Source organism: Equus quagga, chromosome 10, assembly GCF_021613505.1.
Source record: "Equus quagga isolate Etosha38 chromosome 10, UCLA_HA_Equagga_1.0, whole genome shotgun sequence".
NCBI lineage: Eukaryota > Metazoa > Chordata > Mammalia > Perissodactyla > Equidae > Equus > Equus quagga.
In genome coordinates this window covers 58,628,198-58,645,935 of record NC_060276.1, presented here as the reverse complement: position 1 = coordinate 58,645,935, position 17,738 = coordinate 58,628,198, and the positions used below count along the sequence as shown (strand labels likewise).

At 33.3% G+C, this 17,738-nt stretch overlaps 1 protein-coding gene across 7 annotated transcripts in view; it reads right to left on the bottom strand.

The window, feature by feature from the left end:
- Nucleotides 1-17,738, bottom strand: part of RPS6KA6 (ribosomal protein S6 kinase A6) — a 176,858-nt gene that overhangs the window by 56,941 nt on the left and 102,179 nt on the right. For all 7 annotated transcript variants that reach the window (XM_046673320.1, XM_046673325.1, XM_046673326.1 and 4 more), the window contains 3 exons: nt 17,208-17,287; nt 6,257-6,363; nt 5,946-5,983 (listed from right to left, as the gene is read on the bottom strand). In XM_046673320.1, coding sequence (XP_046529276.1) covers nt 5,946-5,983; nt 6,257-6,363; nt 17,208-17,287 — 225 coding nt within the window. The remainder of the gene's footprint in view (nt 1-5,945; nt 5,984-6,256; nt 6,364-17,207; nt 17,288-17,738) is intronic.

The window sequence follows — 17,738 nt, the reverse complement described above, 5'->3', positions numbered from 1 at the left end:
TGTGTGTATCAATGCAACAGGGCTGTGTTCAAATCAGACTGATACATACAGTCAGTTCTGCTCTAATTCTTATGCTGAAAATGCAAATTTGTTCCAATGCAATTGATACATTAGGAAACAATTTGAGCATAACACAAAATTAGATTGGTTCATGTGCAATTTTGTCTGCAAGAAACACCAGGTAAAACACGAGTAAACTGCACTTAGCTGAACCGACCCAAGTAGAAATACATATACACACACACCCCAAACATATACCAGCTATTTTAGCTCATCATGTGTGTCATGAGCCACTCTGGTCCACCTGTAGTGTTAAAACTTTCCTCTTGATTCCAGATAATCTTCCTCCACTACTTCACAATAACTCACAAACTTCAATCTTTCTGACACCAATTCTACAAGCACATATCAGGATTTTTTTTCAAGGTAAAGTACCATACTTGTTGTAGTATTTATTCTTAATCATTTAGAACATGTAAAAAAATACTATCATTTTAATCAGCTTCCAATATTTCTTTAATGTGTCACACTGGTTATATATTTTAGTATTAAACCCCTAGTCCCATTTTCCTCATAAGTCTTGTGCTTTTTATTATGCAATTATGCACAGTGCAGTGAATTTTAAGATCACATGTGTTGCATTAACAGAACTGAATATATATTGCCAATTGATTTCTGACAAAGGTGTAAAAGCAGTTCAATGGAGAAAGGTCAGTATTTTCAACAAATGGTGCCAGAACAATAGGATACTGATATACAAATATCCATTCTCATACCAGAAACAAACATTAACTCAAAATGAATCATAGAACTATATGTAAAACCTAAAACTGTAAAATTTCCAAAAGAAACATAGGAGAAAATCTTTGTGATCTTGAGTTAGGCAAGGATTTCTTAGTTACAATATTAAAATTATAAGCCATAGAAGAAAAGTTGAAAACTGTACTTCAGCAAAATCACTAACTGCTCTTCAAAAGATACTGTTCATAAAACGAAAAAGAAGCTACACATTGGGAGAAAATATTTGCAAATCTTATATCTGATAAAGAACTTATATTCAGAGTATGAAAAGTCAAAATCCAATAATAAAACAAACGATGCAATTTTTTTTAAATGGGCAAAACATCTGAAAAGACACTTCTCCAAAGAAATCAACACATGAAAAGATGCTCAATGTCATTAGCTATTAGGGAAATGCAAACTAAAACCACAACTTAGTAGAGCTAGAATAAAAAATACTGACAATCCCAAGTAATCCTGAGGATGCAGACCAACCGGAGCTCTCATACATTGCTGGTGGATATGCAATAGGTTACCCACTTTGGAAAACAGTTTGGAGGTTTCTCATTAAGTTACACACTTACCATGTGACCAAGCAATCCCACTCCTTTGGTATTTACTCAAGTGAAATAAAAATTTACGTTCACATAAAACCTGGACATGAATATTTATAGTGGCTTTATTTGTTACTGCCAAAACCAAGAAACAACCCAAAGGCCCCTTACTTGGGGACTGGATAAACAAACCATGGTACCACGATAAAATGCAACACTCCTCAACAATAAAAAACAAATTTTTGATCATGCAACAATATGGATGAATCTCAAATGTACTATACTAAGTAACTGAAGCCAGACTCAAAAGGCTATATACTGGGGGGCCGGCCCATGGCCGAGTGGTTAAGTTCGCGCGCTCCACTTGGGTGGCCAGGGGCTTCACCAGTTCTCATCCAGGAGGGGACATGGCACCGCTCATCAGACCATGCTGGGGCGGCGTCTCACGTAGCACAGTCAGAGGCACTTCACAGCTAGAATATACAACTGTGTACTGGGGGGCTTTGGGGAGAAGAAAAGAAAAGGAAAAAAAAAGGCTATATACTGTATGCCTCTGTTTATATTACACTGTGGAAAAGGTAAAACCATAGGGTCACAAAGCAGACTGGCGGTTGTCTAGGGGTAAAGGGAAGATTGACTTATAAGGGAAAAATTTGGACGGAGGGTGATGGAATTGTTTTATATCTTGATGTTAGTGGTGATTATAAGACTGTATGCATCTGTCAAAGCTTGCAGAACTATACATTAAAGTGATTTTTTTTAAAAAACTAAACTTCCTATTTTGTGACAATTGCAGATTCACATGTAGTTATATGAAATATTATAGGGGTCCTGTTTCCCCTTTATCCAGTTTTCCTCATAGTAACATCTTACAAAACTATATTACAATATCACAACCACAATATTCACAACAATGCAGTCAAGATACAGAATAGTTCCATCACCACAAGGATCTAAAGGATGAGTTTTACTCTGTGTAAATTATACCTTAATTCTATAAATGAAGAAAAGCTATAAGCCCTATATTGCTATTTTAAAATAAAATGCCAACATTAATACTTAATTTTAGAGCTGCTCAAAACTGAGTTTCTAACCATGCTCAGTATTTTCATACAAAAATCACTATCCTTGTATAATAACTGAGTATTATGATTTTCAGCATAATTTTTAAAAATCTTTCCAACGTACTGCTATGTTCTTTCTCCACATTTTGAGACTTTCAAGCTCTGCACATTTCATTTCAAAAATTAAGGGTAACAAAAGCTAGTCTTCGAGGTCAGTTCAGCCAAATATAACAACATACCTTGTAGAGAAGAACACTAGCTTCTTTGGCCATTCCAGAGAGGAGGAAGAAGGAAGAGAATTTTCTTATCCTCTGTTACCTTTCAGAGATTTTTGCCACTCCACAGAGGTCCTTTGCTGTACTATTTCTGACAAAACTGACATTTAATACTAGAATTTGCCAGCAATCGATTGACTAAAATGTTTACAATAGTAAGAGTTAGCTACAAGACTGAATAAGACAGATGTTAACCAGTGGTTTTTTCAAGCCACTAATTTGAAAAGGAAACAAAATGTAGAAATCAGCTATATAAAGGGTTTTTGGGGGGAGGAAGGGCAGTATATCTTTGTAAGCTTAAATGACTTTTTTTTATAAGACTTTAAAGTTTAGAAGCACATCCAGAACACAATAATTTGATGAATATTTACTATACGTAATCTCAGCAGTTAATCTGAAGATAATCATAAAAATTAATAAAACTTTCTCATGTGTACATTGTTCTCTTAAATCGTCACCTCAAGTACCATATGATTTAAATTTCTGACATTATATATTTTTTCTTCCCTCTCTTTATAGAAATTACCCCTGAATTATGTACCTTAGAAAATACATTACAGCAACCATAGACAATACAAATTAATTGTGTTCAGTGTATAACTTTCAATGGGATATTATGAGTAAACATTTTTTTCTAAACAAGACAAGTCATATTATATAGTTAGTTTTTATATAGAATATGGTGGGCTGTTCCAAAAAAATTAACACATAAAGACACTATAAATAATACATTAACAAGTACACAGATATTTTGGGGGTATCCACTCCCATTCTACTGATCTTCTGCTATACAATCATGATCTCAGTATGAGGTCAATCAGGCTTAAAGCACAATCATCCCACAGAACATTTCTTTAGTCTACTGCCATTCCAGAGTAACCTGTTAAACATTAGGTCCATTCTTCAAATCTGGAGAATTTTTAAAGCAGACAGGTAAAAAGAAAGGTATTGCCACTCTCCAAAGATTATTCTGGGGAAATTTATAATGCTAAGGAAGACTCTGCCTAGATGAGATATTCCTAAATCACTACAGCTCACTGGTATCAATGACAAACAGCAATCAATCTGGCACTAACAACTATAGTATTCAAAATGGAAGGAAGAAAGGAGATAAAAAGGGAAGGAAGAAAAGAGGCAGATAAAGAAGGAGGAAAAACAGAAGAAAGCAAGTAAGGAAGAAAAGAAAGAATAAAAAGAAAAGAAATTAAAGGAAAAAATGAAAAAAGTCTTAAAATACTTGCTGTGAATGGTCACACTTCAATCAACCTTATTGGAATGTTGTGAAGTTAAATTCATAAATTTATTACTCATTACAAAACTTTGAATTAGGTTGTAATCATAAAGCAGTGTAAATTATCTAATATTTATTATTGTGTACTTTCTTAAAAAAATGAGTGCCATTTTAAGGAAAACAGATTGAATTGTTAAAAAATACATATATATAAAAAGCATTTCCTTCCTGTTGCAAGCTTGTGTCCCCTGCTTATAAATTAACATTGATTCTAACTACTCCTCTCCTCAACCAGTTTGAGTTCAAAAGGTGTAAAAGAAGAATCCACATTATAAAACTAAATATAAAACAATTTGACATCATTATTAACTTTAATGTAGACGAGATGTAGGTAGGATTTATTGTACTCTTCTCCCACCTCCCTTGCTCACCCCCGATAAAACAGGTATAACTTATTAAGAAAAATCAAAATAATTAAATTCTAATTAGCTCTGCAACTAAAGTTTGATTGCTGTAAAAGGAAAATTATATTTTATACAAAATTTCAAAACTCGAATGTTCTCTCTTCATAGTTTTTTTCCTCTTCCAATCCCTTTAAAACTACTTTGCTTATTTTATATATGAAAAAGAGAAGCAGGCTATGAATGAGTAAGGTTCACTGAACTGTATTTGAACTTTGTCACATCTGCTTGAGCTTTCAAGTTAACAGCTTCATTCATTCAATTTACATTGAAGCAGTATACTTAGGAATTTAAAGCAACTTACCTTTAAAGTGTACTGGTCCAAAATTCTCTGTAAAGACCACATCTTCATTTTATCTCTGTTTTAACATTTTGACAATTAAATACAGAATTTACTATCTATTTAAAACACAAGTAACCTTTTGAGATTGGCTCATTCAGCATAATGCCCTTGAGTTCATCCAAGTTGTTGCATACATCAAGAGTTCTTTCCTTTTTATTGCTGGGTAGTATTCCATTGTATTGATGTAGCACAGTTTGTTTATCCATTCACTCTTTGAAGGACATTTCCAGTCTTGGGCTATTACAAATAGAGCTGCTATGAAAATTCATGTATAGGTTTTTGTGTGCAAATAAGTTTTTATTTCTCTAGGATAAATGCCCAGGAGTGTGACTACTATATGGTTCTATTTATATCATATTCTCAAAATAACAAAATCAGAGATGTAGAATAGATAACTGATTGCTAGGAGTTAGGGAAGGGAGAGGGAGAGTGTAACTATAAATGGGCAGCACAAGAGAGTTCTTTTGTGGTTGTAGAACAGTTTTGCATATTGATTGTGGTGGTGATATTCAAATCTATATATGTAATAACATGTCATAGAACTATACACAAACAGAAAAACAAATGCATGCAAAAACTAGTGAAATCTAAGTAAAGTATATAGTCCAGTTAGTTGTACTGTACCAATCAATTTCCTGAGTTAGATAATGCACTGCAGTTTTGTAAGATGTCACCACTGGGGCAAGCTGGGTAATGGGCACACAGGACTTCTCGGTACTATTTTTTCAACTTATTGTGAGTCTACAATTATTTCAAAATAAAAAGTTTTTAAAAATAGTATAATAAGGATACTTTATGCCTAAGAGTCCTGGGAGGAGTAGAGTAGCACAGAGTGTTAGACATAGTAAACCCTCAATATCCAAAATAAAGTAAAATAAAACATATGTTTTTACAAATAAAGAAGAAAATGACCACTGCTTGTGAAACACTTGATTTAAAAGTTTATAACTCACTAATTTCAAATACGATAACTAACGATAACTCTTTCAGTCTAGACTTAAACTAACATAATGTGTTTGTACCTAGAAAACCAAATGTCACTTCTTAATTAGGATAGAAACTCTATTGTACAATTTTTTGCTATTACAAATAGAACATATTGAGGCTATCCAAAAAGATGAATAAAATACTAATTAAATCAAGAAAAAGGAAAAAAGAAAACGGGCTTAGACAAATATATATTAAAATAACGAAAAATATAAGATGGGCTTAGGATAGAATAAGAAAATTTGCATACCTGTTAACTTGATATGTCCTATTTCATCAAGCAAAATGCTGTAAATCAAAATTCATATTCACAAGATGGAATAAAATATTTTTATATAAAACATTTACATAAAAATCACCATAAACTTAAAATAGATATCTGAAATGCTGAGTATTTTTTAAATGATTAATTTTAAATCAATGGGCATCTTACGAAGATTACTTTATATAAGTTTCATATAATTGTATAATTCATATATATATTTTTATATAATCTTTAAAATAAAAGACTTAATGGAGAAAAAAGTAGTTATAGGATGCATAAAGAGAATATAGCTTTACTTTTCTGGCTTCAGGTCTCTATATACAATTCCTAATTGGTGCAGATGATCCAAAGCAAGGGCCAGTTCTGCGAGGTAGAATTTCACATCTTCCTCTGTAAACAGAACCTAAAATAAAGTAATAATTTACATTTGATCTTTTTTTCAATATTGATTTTCTAAAATTTACTTCTTTAAAAAACAGTAAACAGACAAATCTAGGCAAATAAGAAAATAAGAGAAGTAGACAGAAGAAACTAACCTCTTTAAGAATCCTTCTCTTCAATATTAACCATTTTAATTGTAAATCTTCCTAAAATATATTATGTAGCTTGGAATACACAGCACAGGATTTTTTTTTTTAATGACAATGTCATAATATGATTATTAATTTTAGTACCCTACTACAATATAGTTATGCCCTCAGGATCTTTGAAGTATATAGGATATTTTGATTTAGCATTGGTAATTCCACTATTTTCTCTTTCACTGTCTACTATCACTTCTCAAGGATTTCGCTTTTAGCAGCTCTACTAACACAAAGCTTCTGATACACCAACACAAATTGTTAAATTAGTACCTCTTATATTGAACACAGTTCTAAATCCAATCTCTGACCAAAGGGGTAGCTCCAGGCCTCTTCTGCTAGTAAAGTACATGAGTTTAATGGTACAGTATTCCTCAATCTTTTTGCGCCTCAGAACAGAGCTGCTATGATGACGTGAAAACAGCACTGGACTTGGAATCAGAATTAGCAGTGTAATGTTTGACATGTCACTTAGCCCTCTAGGCTTCAATTTCTAAACTCTGAAAAATAAGGATAATAATATCTGCTATATCTATCTAACAAGGTTGTTGTGGGAATCAAATTAGTTTAAGTGCAAAAAAAACTCCGTAAATTGCAAAATGCTATGTGTGCAACCCTGAAGTATTATTATAGGTTTATGTCTATATTTGAGTGAGTGCTAATTTACACACAAAACTGGGCACTACTCAACCATTAGATCTGAGTTTTAAGATTTATCAAGGGCTTCCAAATGGTAAAACAAATAACTTTTCTAGAAATTGGTTATTTTCATTAAAGAAATCTCTGGATTATTAGGAAAACTCAAAATTTGAATAAAATATCATAAAATCTTGTAACTGGCTTGCCCATTTAGAATTATAGCCACTTAATTACATAATACAGACTCGGGTTACTAGTAAAACTGCAGAGAATGAGCAGTTAAAGATAAATTTTGATACTCCACCTACTTTTAAAAATGATCTATAGAAAAACAAAGATTGTTCATTATCTAAGTTTCAGGAGAGTTCACTTGAATATTACATAATGGTAAAAGTATAAGAACATCATTTTCACTTGATATTTTATTAAGAATAAAAATACTTTTTACTTATTTAACTTCTGAGGAAGGCTAATTAAAATGTTCATTGAAACCTAACACATATGAAAACCCTAAACAAAAACCATTCAAACTTTAAAGAAGAAACTTTGCCTCGGTTCCAGTTTATGGTAAGCATACTACCTTGTCATGAAGTTGAATCTGTGAAAAGCTTCATGATGGATGCAAATAAGAAACTTACTAAGTAGCAATTAGGTGCCAGTCACTATATATTCATTATGTTATTACAATCTTCCAAACAACTCTGTAAGGTTGGTATTATCACCACCTTAGATATGGAGAAAGAGACTCAGTGATAAAATAACTTGTCCAGAATAACAAAGCTAGTAAGAAGCAGGCCCAGGATTTTAACTCTGAAATGTCTGTTTCTAAGAACTACCTCTTCCCCAGAAGTTACTTCTGCCATATGCTATGCTACAACTTAAGCTTTAGATTCATTACCATTAATGCTTTCCAATTTACTAATCAATCTATCACAAATCTCCCCAAAAATGAAAATTACCTAAAACCCCAGCACCCTAATGTAAGCACGGCTAGTCTTTTGTTGACTGCTCTTCAAACTGTTCGCATACGTGTGTGTGTGAGTGTGTGAGTGTGTGTTTTACCATATTCGACATCATACTATTTAATGGTCTCCTTTTTCTCCACTTAAAATTATATCATAAACACTTTCCATATATTTAAAACTTATTTATAAAGAGTTTTCAACATGTGCACAATATCAACATATTAATTTACCATAATTTACTTAAATGTTCATTTAGGTTTTTCCAGTTTTTCACTATTTTAAATAACTCTATAATATGCATATATGTTTTTAATATTTATGATTATTTCCCCAATTTTGATTCCTAAGGAATAAAACAGGAAATACTGGTCAAGGAGAAAAAATAGTTCACAATTTTTGATATACCCAACAAAATTATTTTCCAAAAAGATTACAATAATTTCCACTCCCATCAGCAGTTTATGAAAGTACTTGTCTTACCACATCCATGATAGCATTAAATCTTTTCTAATTGGAAATACAAAAATGACGTCAATTGTTTTAACGTAAATTTTGATTCTTAGGCTAACATTTTTTCCATGTCTAGTGGCTTTTCTATTTTTTAGTGACTTATCAGTTATGTGTTTTTATTTCTTATTTTCCATTAGTGGCTGTTTTTTTCAATTGGTACAGCCCTTTAAATATTAAAAATGTCAGTTGTGGGGCCGGCCCCATGGCTGAGTGGTTAAGTTTGCACACACTGCTTCAGTGGCCCAGGGTTTTCCTGGTTCAGATCCTAGGCACAGACCTAGCACTGCTCATCAAGCCATGCTGAGGTGGCGTCCCACAAAGCAGAGCCACAAGGACCTACAACTAGAATATACAACTATGTACTGGGGATCTTTGGGGAGAAGAAGAAAAGAGAAAAAAGAAGAAGACTGGCAACAAATGTTAGCTCAGGTGCCAATCTTTACAAAAAAAACAACTCAGTTCTCCATCACATTACTTGTAAATATTTTCCCCACTGTGCTGGTTTTTGATGATCAGTAATTCTTAATTTATGCAGTCAAATTTATATATCATTTCTATATGATTTTCCTTCATAACTTTAACGATTAAAGAGACCTCCATTCAATGGTCGACTACATATTCAGCTGAATTTTCTTTCTAGGATCATTGTTTTTCCAGATTTATCTCTTCAATGTAAGTAAAATTTACCTTTGTTTGTGGTAGAGATGACAATTTAAAATTATTTTTTTCTGAAATATCTAACCTATTTCTCATATACTGTTTACTGAACAATCAATCTTTTTGACATTAACTTGTGATTCTTCCGCTATCATAGTAATATATGGTAAGTCATATATACCAGAATACTCCTGGGCTATACAGTATGTGTCTAACCTTGTGTTGATACTGTGATGTTTTCCTTTAGCAGCAACTTTATAAAGTTTTAAACAAGAGAAACGAGATAGGGCAAGGAAAGGGTGTTCTTTATTTTCAAAATGTCTTATGTGTTTTCATTTGTTTACTTTTCCAGATAAGCTGGTAAAATCATTCTGTTAATTTCAAACAAACAAAAGTTCCTACTGGGAGTTTACAATTATTTTAAGCCTATAAATAAATTCTGGAAGAATGCAGCTTTACAATTACTAACCATTCATCCCATTATATTTTCTATATTAGCAAAGAAGGGCATGGCTTAAGAGCTGTGTGTATGTTTAGTTTAGGGGAGAGAAATTTGGGGAGGTACCATTCCCTTTAAAATATATAGGATGTACATTATAAAATTATTTAACATATACAAAAAATTTACTTTGTAAAGTCTTTTTCTAAGGCATAAAGAACAAGTCTTCATTTTGAACAATATAACAGGTTTTTTTTGTACACACAAGAGACATATGACCAATAAACAACTACTTATTAATAAGCTATCTATAGAAATAACCATTAAATCATTTTTAAAAGCCTATTCAATGAATATACTAATTTATTATCTTTTGGGAAATGCATTTAAATTGCTTGCTCTTACCTAATATTCCAGACTTAGGAATCAAAACTTACTGACTGCATCTCTGTGCTAGTATGGGTTTAGATAGTCCCACATCGAGAATGGAGGTCTGAAGAGTTTAAAAGAAAATTAGAAATGACTACAAGTAAGAATTTCTCAAACACATTCTTGACACATTGTTGACACTTTTACAATCTAACAAAAGAAATCATGAATACTGGAGCCTTGTTATACTGTTGTCCCTCTATGTCTTGGGATCAGCTTTTAACAATGTCCTTTAAAGACCCTCCTTAGAAGGTGGTCCTAGACAGATCCTACCACATACTGAATTTTGTTCTATAGTAAACAATATACCAAGATCACAGTCTATGTTCATGCATGTTCTGCACTGGAGATAGACAGATATAAGCCAGAGACCTTAGCCACTTAAGCACTGGCTAGCATCCCAGAAGCACACTGTTCCTTTTTCACAGCAAGTTCCAGAGTTATGGGAATCAAAAGGAGCTCTCCCACACCCAACATTTTAATTCTGGAAGTCAGATGCTGGGCCACTATCACCCAATTAAAATGCTACTCCCAGACTACCACTTCAAAACAAAATGAAGTAGACAAGGACAGGATTTAATCTCCCACCTGATGAAACAACTAAAACACAGAACAAAATATATGAAATGACATTTTTCAATACACTGGACAGCAGGCAACAAAGGACAGCGAATACTGAAAGATGGGAAACAAATGAGGTAACAACCATATCTGCCCCAGCTTACTACCTGGAAAGAGATTCCAAGCAGCAGTGCAGGAAAGGCTAAGTCAGGCAAAGCCTGGAAGACTCCCTGAGTTGATGAGATGGAGCTGAGAGTCTGGGGAGACAAGAAGGACAGAATTCACAAGATAGACTACAGAAGGGAGAATTGCACAGAGAAAGAACTATAGAGTTATGTAAACGGTCTTCCTCAAGTATTCAGCAGAAAAATGCTCAGCACATGTAAGTGAGGAAACCATCCTGAGGCAGGAAAGGAACCAATGAAAGAATTAGAGGGACTAATCTACGGAACTCACACAGGGCCAGGAGTAGTTCCTGCTACCTCCAGCCAGAGCAGAAAACTTCATAATTCACAGGACAATGGCTAGAGTAATCAGAAGGGTTTTGTTTCAGAGTGGAGCAGAATTAACCCGATTTAAAAACCTGAAAGAATCAAACTAGTTGCACATTCTAGAACAAAGCTCAATAACATTTATAGGAATACAAAAATATCCATCACCTAATGAGGTAAATTTCAGAATGCTTGCCATCCAATAAAAAATTGCCAAACCTCAATCTGAGGAAACTACTTGAGCCCAGAAAAGGAACTCCAAAGGATTAAAAGAAAAAACCCAAAGATCTCAGAAAGGACCAGGATAGGTCCTGTTCCCAACAGTGAGAGTAAAGAAACCTTATAATTGATAGGGTGTTGGCTAGAGTACTAAGAAGGGTCATTCATCAGTACTGGGAAAAATTAATCCTAGACTAAATTCTGCTCTGGTTCCACATAACAAAGCTTAAAAGCAAGATTCAAAAGGTTAACTGCATCCAAGAACAAAGCTAAATACTACTTATAAGAAAACAAAAGTATCTAGAGTACAAGAAAATTAAATTCAGAATGCCTGCCATCCAATAAAAAATGATCATGCAATTATCCTACCATTGAAGCATGAAAGGAGCCAAATATAATACTTAAACACATGGGTGTGGCTGTGTTCCAATAAAACTTTATTTATAAAAGTAAGCAACTGGCTATATTTCGCCTGAGACCACAGATTCCTGACTCCTGAGTTAACGATTTATACTACAAACGCTTAAGCAACTACTAAAAAAACACAACAAAGTATTTATAGATAAAAAGCCAATTGCAGAGCTAAAAATGAAATTGCAAAAATAACTAATTAAAAATAAGGCAAAAAAAAGGAGGAAAAGAGAACAAAGAAGATATGGGACAAAAAATACTAAATAGCAAGATAGGAGATTTAAACTCAATCATATCAATAATCATATTAAATGGAACAGGTCAAACACGCCAATTAAAAGGCACAGATTTTCAGATCAGATAAAAGGCAAGGACAATTATATGCTGTCTTAAGTAACGCACAATAAATATAAAGATAAAAACAGATTAAATAAAAATATGAAAAATAATATACCAAGCTAACACTAATTAAAAAAAAGCTGGAGTGACTATATTAATATCAAAGGAGATTTCAAAGCAAAGAACATTAGTAGGCATAACTCATTTCATAATGATAAAGACGGCAATTCATCAAGAGGGACAATAACCCTAAGGGTTTCTGCATTTAATAACAGAACTTTGAAATACATGAAGCAAAATTTGACAGAAATTCAAGAAGAAATAGATAAATCCATAATTATAGCCAAAGGTTTAATCCCTCTCAAAAATTCATAGAACATATGGTAAAAAATTAGGAAGAATATAGTAGACTTAATACCACTATCAAACAACTCGATCTAATTGGCATTTACAGAACCTTCCACTACCCAACAGCAGAATGCACATTCTTCTCAAGTGCACGTGGAACATTTAACAAGATACACTATATTCTGAAGCATAAAAAATTATAAGTGAATTTAAGAGAATTCAAGTCATACAAGGAATGCTTTATGCCCACAATGAAATTAAATTAGAAATCAATAATAGAAAGTTATCTGGAAAATGCCCAAATATTTGTCAATTAAATAACATACTTCTAAGTATCCCATGAGTCAAAGAAGAAATAACAAAGAAATTAGAAAGTATGTTGAACTGAAAGGAAATAAAAACATCACATATCAGGGGCCACCCCAGCGGCATAGTGGTTAAGTTCACTTCCTCTGCTTCAGCAGCCCAGGGTACACAGGCTTGGATCCCAGGCGTGGACCTAGCCCCGCTCGTCAAGCCACCCTGTGGTGGCATCCCACAAAAAAAAGAGGAATATTGGCTCAGACGTTAGCTCAGTGACAATCTTCCACAAGCAAAAAGAGGAAGACTGGCAACAGATGTTAGCTCAGGGCCAATCTTCCTCACACACTCACATACAAAAAATCGCATATCAAAATTTGTGGGAGGATGCTAAAGCAGTATCCAGAGGAAATTTACAATACTACAAACCTATATTAGAAAAGAAGAGGGGCCAGCCCTGTGGCCGAGTGGTTAAGTTCATGCACTCCGCTTTGGTAGCCCAGGGTTTCACTGGTTCAGATCCTGGGCATGGACATGGCACCACTCAATACACCATGCTTAGGCAGCGTCCCACATAGCACAACCAGAGACACTCAGAACTAGAATATACAACTATGTACCAGGCGGCTTTGGGGAGAAAAAGAAAAAAAAAGAAAAGCAAAGAAGGACCCAGCCGCGATGGCCTAGGGGTCTAGTGGTTAAAGTTTGGTGCACTCTGCTTCGGCAGCCTAGGTTCAGTTCCCCCACGTAGAACCACACCACTCATCTTTCAGTAGCCATGCAACAGCGGTGGCTCACAAAGAAGAACTACAAGGACTTACAATTGTGATGTACAACTATGTACTGGGGCTTTGGGAAGAAAAAAAAACAAGAGAGGAAGACTGGCAACAGATGTTAGCTCAGGCTGAGTCTTTCCCAGAAAAAAAAAAAAAAAGAAGAAGAGCTCTTTATTAAAAAAAAAAGAGAGAAAAGAGGGAAGGTCTCAAACCAATAACTTCAGCAACCATCTTAAAAACCAAAAAAGCTAGTGAAACACAAAGTAAGCAGAAGAAATGAAGTACTAAAGATTAAAGTGAAAAACAATGAAACAGAAAACAGAAATACAATAGAGAAAATCAGTGAACCCAAAAGCTGATTTTTTTTTTAAGAAGAACAATAAAATTTATAAACCTCTAGCAAGGCTAAGCAAGACAAAAACAAGAGAAGACACAAAATACTAACATCAGGCATGACAGTATGAACATCACTAATGATTCTACAGCTATAAAAAAGATAATATGGGAATTTATGAACAACTTTCTGCCAATGAATTTGAAAACTTTGATGAAATGGACAAATTCCTTAAAAGACAGAAGATACCAAAGCTCATTCAAAAAGAAAGATAAACTGAAAAGCCCTAGTCTATTAAATGTAATTTGTAGTTAAACACCTTACCATTAAAAAACACCTTCAGGCTTCTTCACTGGTGAATTCTAGCAATCATTTAATGACAATTTAACATTGAACTCTTCCAGAAAATTGAAGAGGATAAAACACTATCCAACTCATTCTATGAAACCAGGATTGCTCTGACATTAAAACTAGACATAAACAATATAAGAAAACTACAAATATCCCTCATGAAAACAGATGTAAAAATTCTTAACAAGCCTTTAGCAAATATCATCCAACAACATGCAAAAAGGATAATACATCATGACTACATAGGGTTCATCCACAGATACAAGGCTGCTTCAACATCTGACAATCAATCAATATAATTCACCACATCAAAAGATTAAAGAAGGAAAAACACGATTATCTCAATAATTGCAGAAAAAAAATTTGACAAACCCTAACATACATTCCTGATACAAACTCTCAAAAAACTAGTAACAGAAGGGAACTTTCTCAACATGATAAAGAACATGTGAAAATACCTATACTTAACTTCGCAATTTATGGTGAAATTAGGCTTCCCCCCCTAAGATCACAAATAAGGCAAGAATGTCTGCTCTTACCAGTTCAACACTGGACTTGAGGGTCAAGCCAATGTACCAAGACAAATAAAAGAAATAAATGACGTCCATAATGGAAAAGAAGTAGTAAAACTCCTTGTTTGCAGATTACAAATAGAAAATTCTATGGAGTCTACAAAAAAACTGCTAGATGCAATAAGTAAGTTTAGTTAGATTGTAGGATATAAGTTCAATACGAAACAATCAATTGTATTCCTATCTAATTTAAAAATGAAATTAAGAAAGCAATTTAATTTACAAAGGGATGTAAAAACAGAAAATAGAAATAAGTGTGACAAAGGATGTGCAAGACCTGTCCGCTGAAAATGAAAAGACATTGCTGAGAGCAATTAAAGACAACTCAAATAAATGGAGAGAGATACCATTTTCATAGATTGAAAGACTCAATATTGTGAAAATTTTAATTATCTGCAAATTGACCTATAGATTCAATGCAATTCCAACCAAAATCTCAGCAGGCTTTTTTTTGTAGAAAATGAAAAGCTGATTTAAATATTGATAAGGAAATGCAAAGGACCTAGAAAAGGCAAAACAATTTTTAAAAAGAGCAAAGCTCAAGGATTTCCACTACCTGACTTCAAAATACATTATGAAAGTACAGTAATCAAGAAAGTGTGTGGTATTGGCATAAAGATAGACAAATAGATCAATGAAACAGAATAGTGTGTCCAGAAATAGACCTTCACATATATGGTAAACTGATTTTCAAAAAAATGCAAGGTAATTCAGTGGAGAAAGCATAGTCTTTCCAATGATAATGCTAGAACAATGGGATATCTATGTGCCAAAAAAGAAAAAAAGGACTTTGACTTCAACACATAGCTGTCACCATATACTAAAATGAACTCAAAATGGATTATAAACTTAAATGCAAAACCTAAAACTACGAAACCTCTAGAAAACATAAGAGAAAAAGATAATCTTTGTGACGAGATTAGGCAAATATTCCTTAAATAGGACACCAAAAACACAATTCATAAAAGGAAAAAAATCATTAATCAGACTTTATCAAAATAAAGAACTTCTGCTTTTTGAACGACACTGTTAAAAAGAATGAAAAGACAAAGTATAGACCAGAAAAAAATATTTGCAAATAACATATACGGTAAAGGACTTACCATCCAAAATATATGAAGACTCTCAAAACTCAATAAGAAAAATAACAACCCAATAAAAAATGGGCCAAAGATTTAAACAGACATTTTATCAAAGAAGATAGAGAGATGTCAAATAAGTGTATGAAGAGATGCTCAACATCATTAGTCATCAGGGTAATGCAATTCAAATCACAACAAGGTACCACTACACACTTATCAGATATCCAAAATTAAAACGAAACTGATCATACCAAGTGTTGGCAAGGATGTGGAGCAAATGAAACTCTCATATGCTGCTGGTGGGAAGGTAAAAATTATATAACCACTTTGGAAAACAGTTTGACAGTGTCTTTAAGATAAGTTAAAACATACACCTACTATACAACCTAGTCATTACACTCATAGGTATTTAACCATAAAAAATGAAAACACATGTACATACAATCACTTGCACATGAATGTTTGTAGCAGCTTTATTGCAATATCCAAAACTGCAAACAACCCAAACATCCATCAACAAGTGAATGAATTAACAAATGGTGGTAAATCCATACACTGGAATACTACTCAGCAATAAAAATGAATGAACTACTGATACATGCAACAACATGGATGAATCTCAAAATAATTACTCTGAGTTAAATCAGCCAGATAAAAAAAGAATACATAATATATGACTCAATTTATATAAAGTCCTAGAAAATGCAAACCAAACAGTGATAGCAGATTCAGTAGGGGCAGGGCAGGAGGGAGGCATCACAAAGGGGCACAAGAATACTGTTGGGGATGATGGATAAGCTAATTATTTTTGATTGTGATGATGCTTTCACAAGTGCATACAAAATGTCAAAATTTATCAAAGTGTATACTCTAATATGTGCAGTTTATTATATGTCAGTTATTCCTCCATAAAGCTGTTTTAAACATGAATAAATTAGACACTACTCACAGAGGAATTTTGGTAGCTTGAGTAGCCAAAGTCCTAGGTTTGTCCCTATCTACTTCACCCATTTATACTGATCTTGTGCCTAAGAGAATAATGAGTAGCACACTGAGATGATCTAAATGACAGGTAGACAGAAAATGTCATTAACTGGCACATCCATTATATACTATGCAATGAAACAAACAGAATAATTACCATTTAAAATTTCTATAGGAAAAAGGTAATTAGCAAAAGAACAAAAACGATTTTTGTTAGTTTTGTTTCAATAAAATATAGTGAAAATTTACAGATACTCACTTCTTTGGATAATCTTGTGAAGACATCTCCTCCCCTGAGAAAATCCAATATTAAATACAGCTTCCCTTCAGTCTGAAAGGCTAATCAGAAATTAGAATGTAATAACAAAACCTTAAAGGTTTAAAAAGCTTAGCATACTTTTAAGTTAATATGTATATTTAGTAATTTCATCACTAAACACTATAAAGCAATTAAGCATTTACTCACATGGTCCATTACTGGATAACATTATTTCAAAATTAAACCTAGTGTTGAAATAGATATAAACCCCTTCCCAGAACATAATCAACCTCGCGTATGGCTTTACACAGTAACTTCTACCACCATCATTTTCCTGATTTATGGAGCATCATGTTCTACTGCAACTGCCTGAACTCTGCCTCCCTGTCTATTGAAATCTATTAATTCTTTCAAGCTCAACAAAAATGCCATCTCCTCTATTAAGCTTTCCTCTATTAAAGAATTCCTCTTTTTCACATTTCCTTAGAGCATCCCCACCCTCCTCCCCATCAGAATTTCTCAGTACTACTT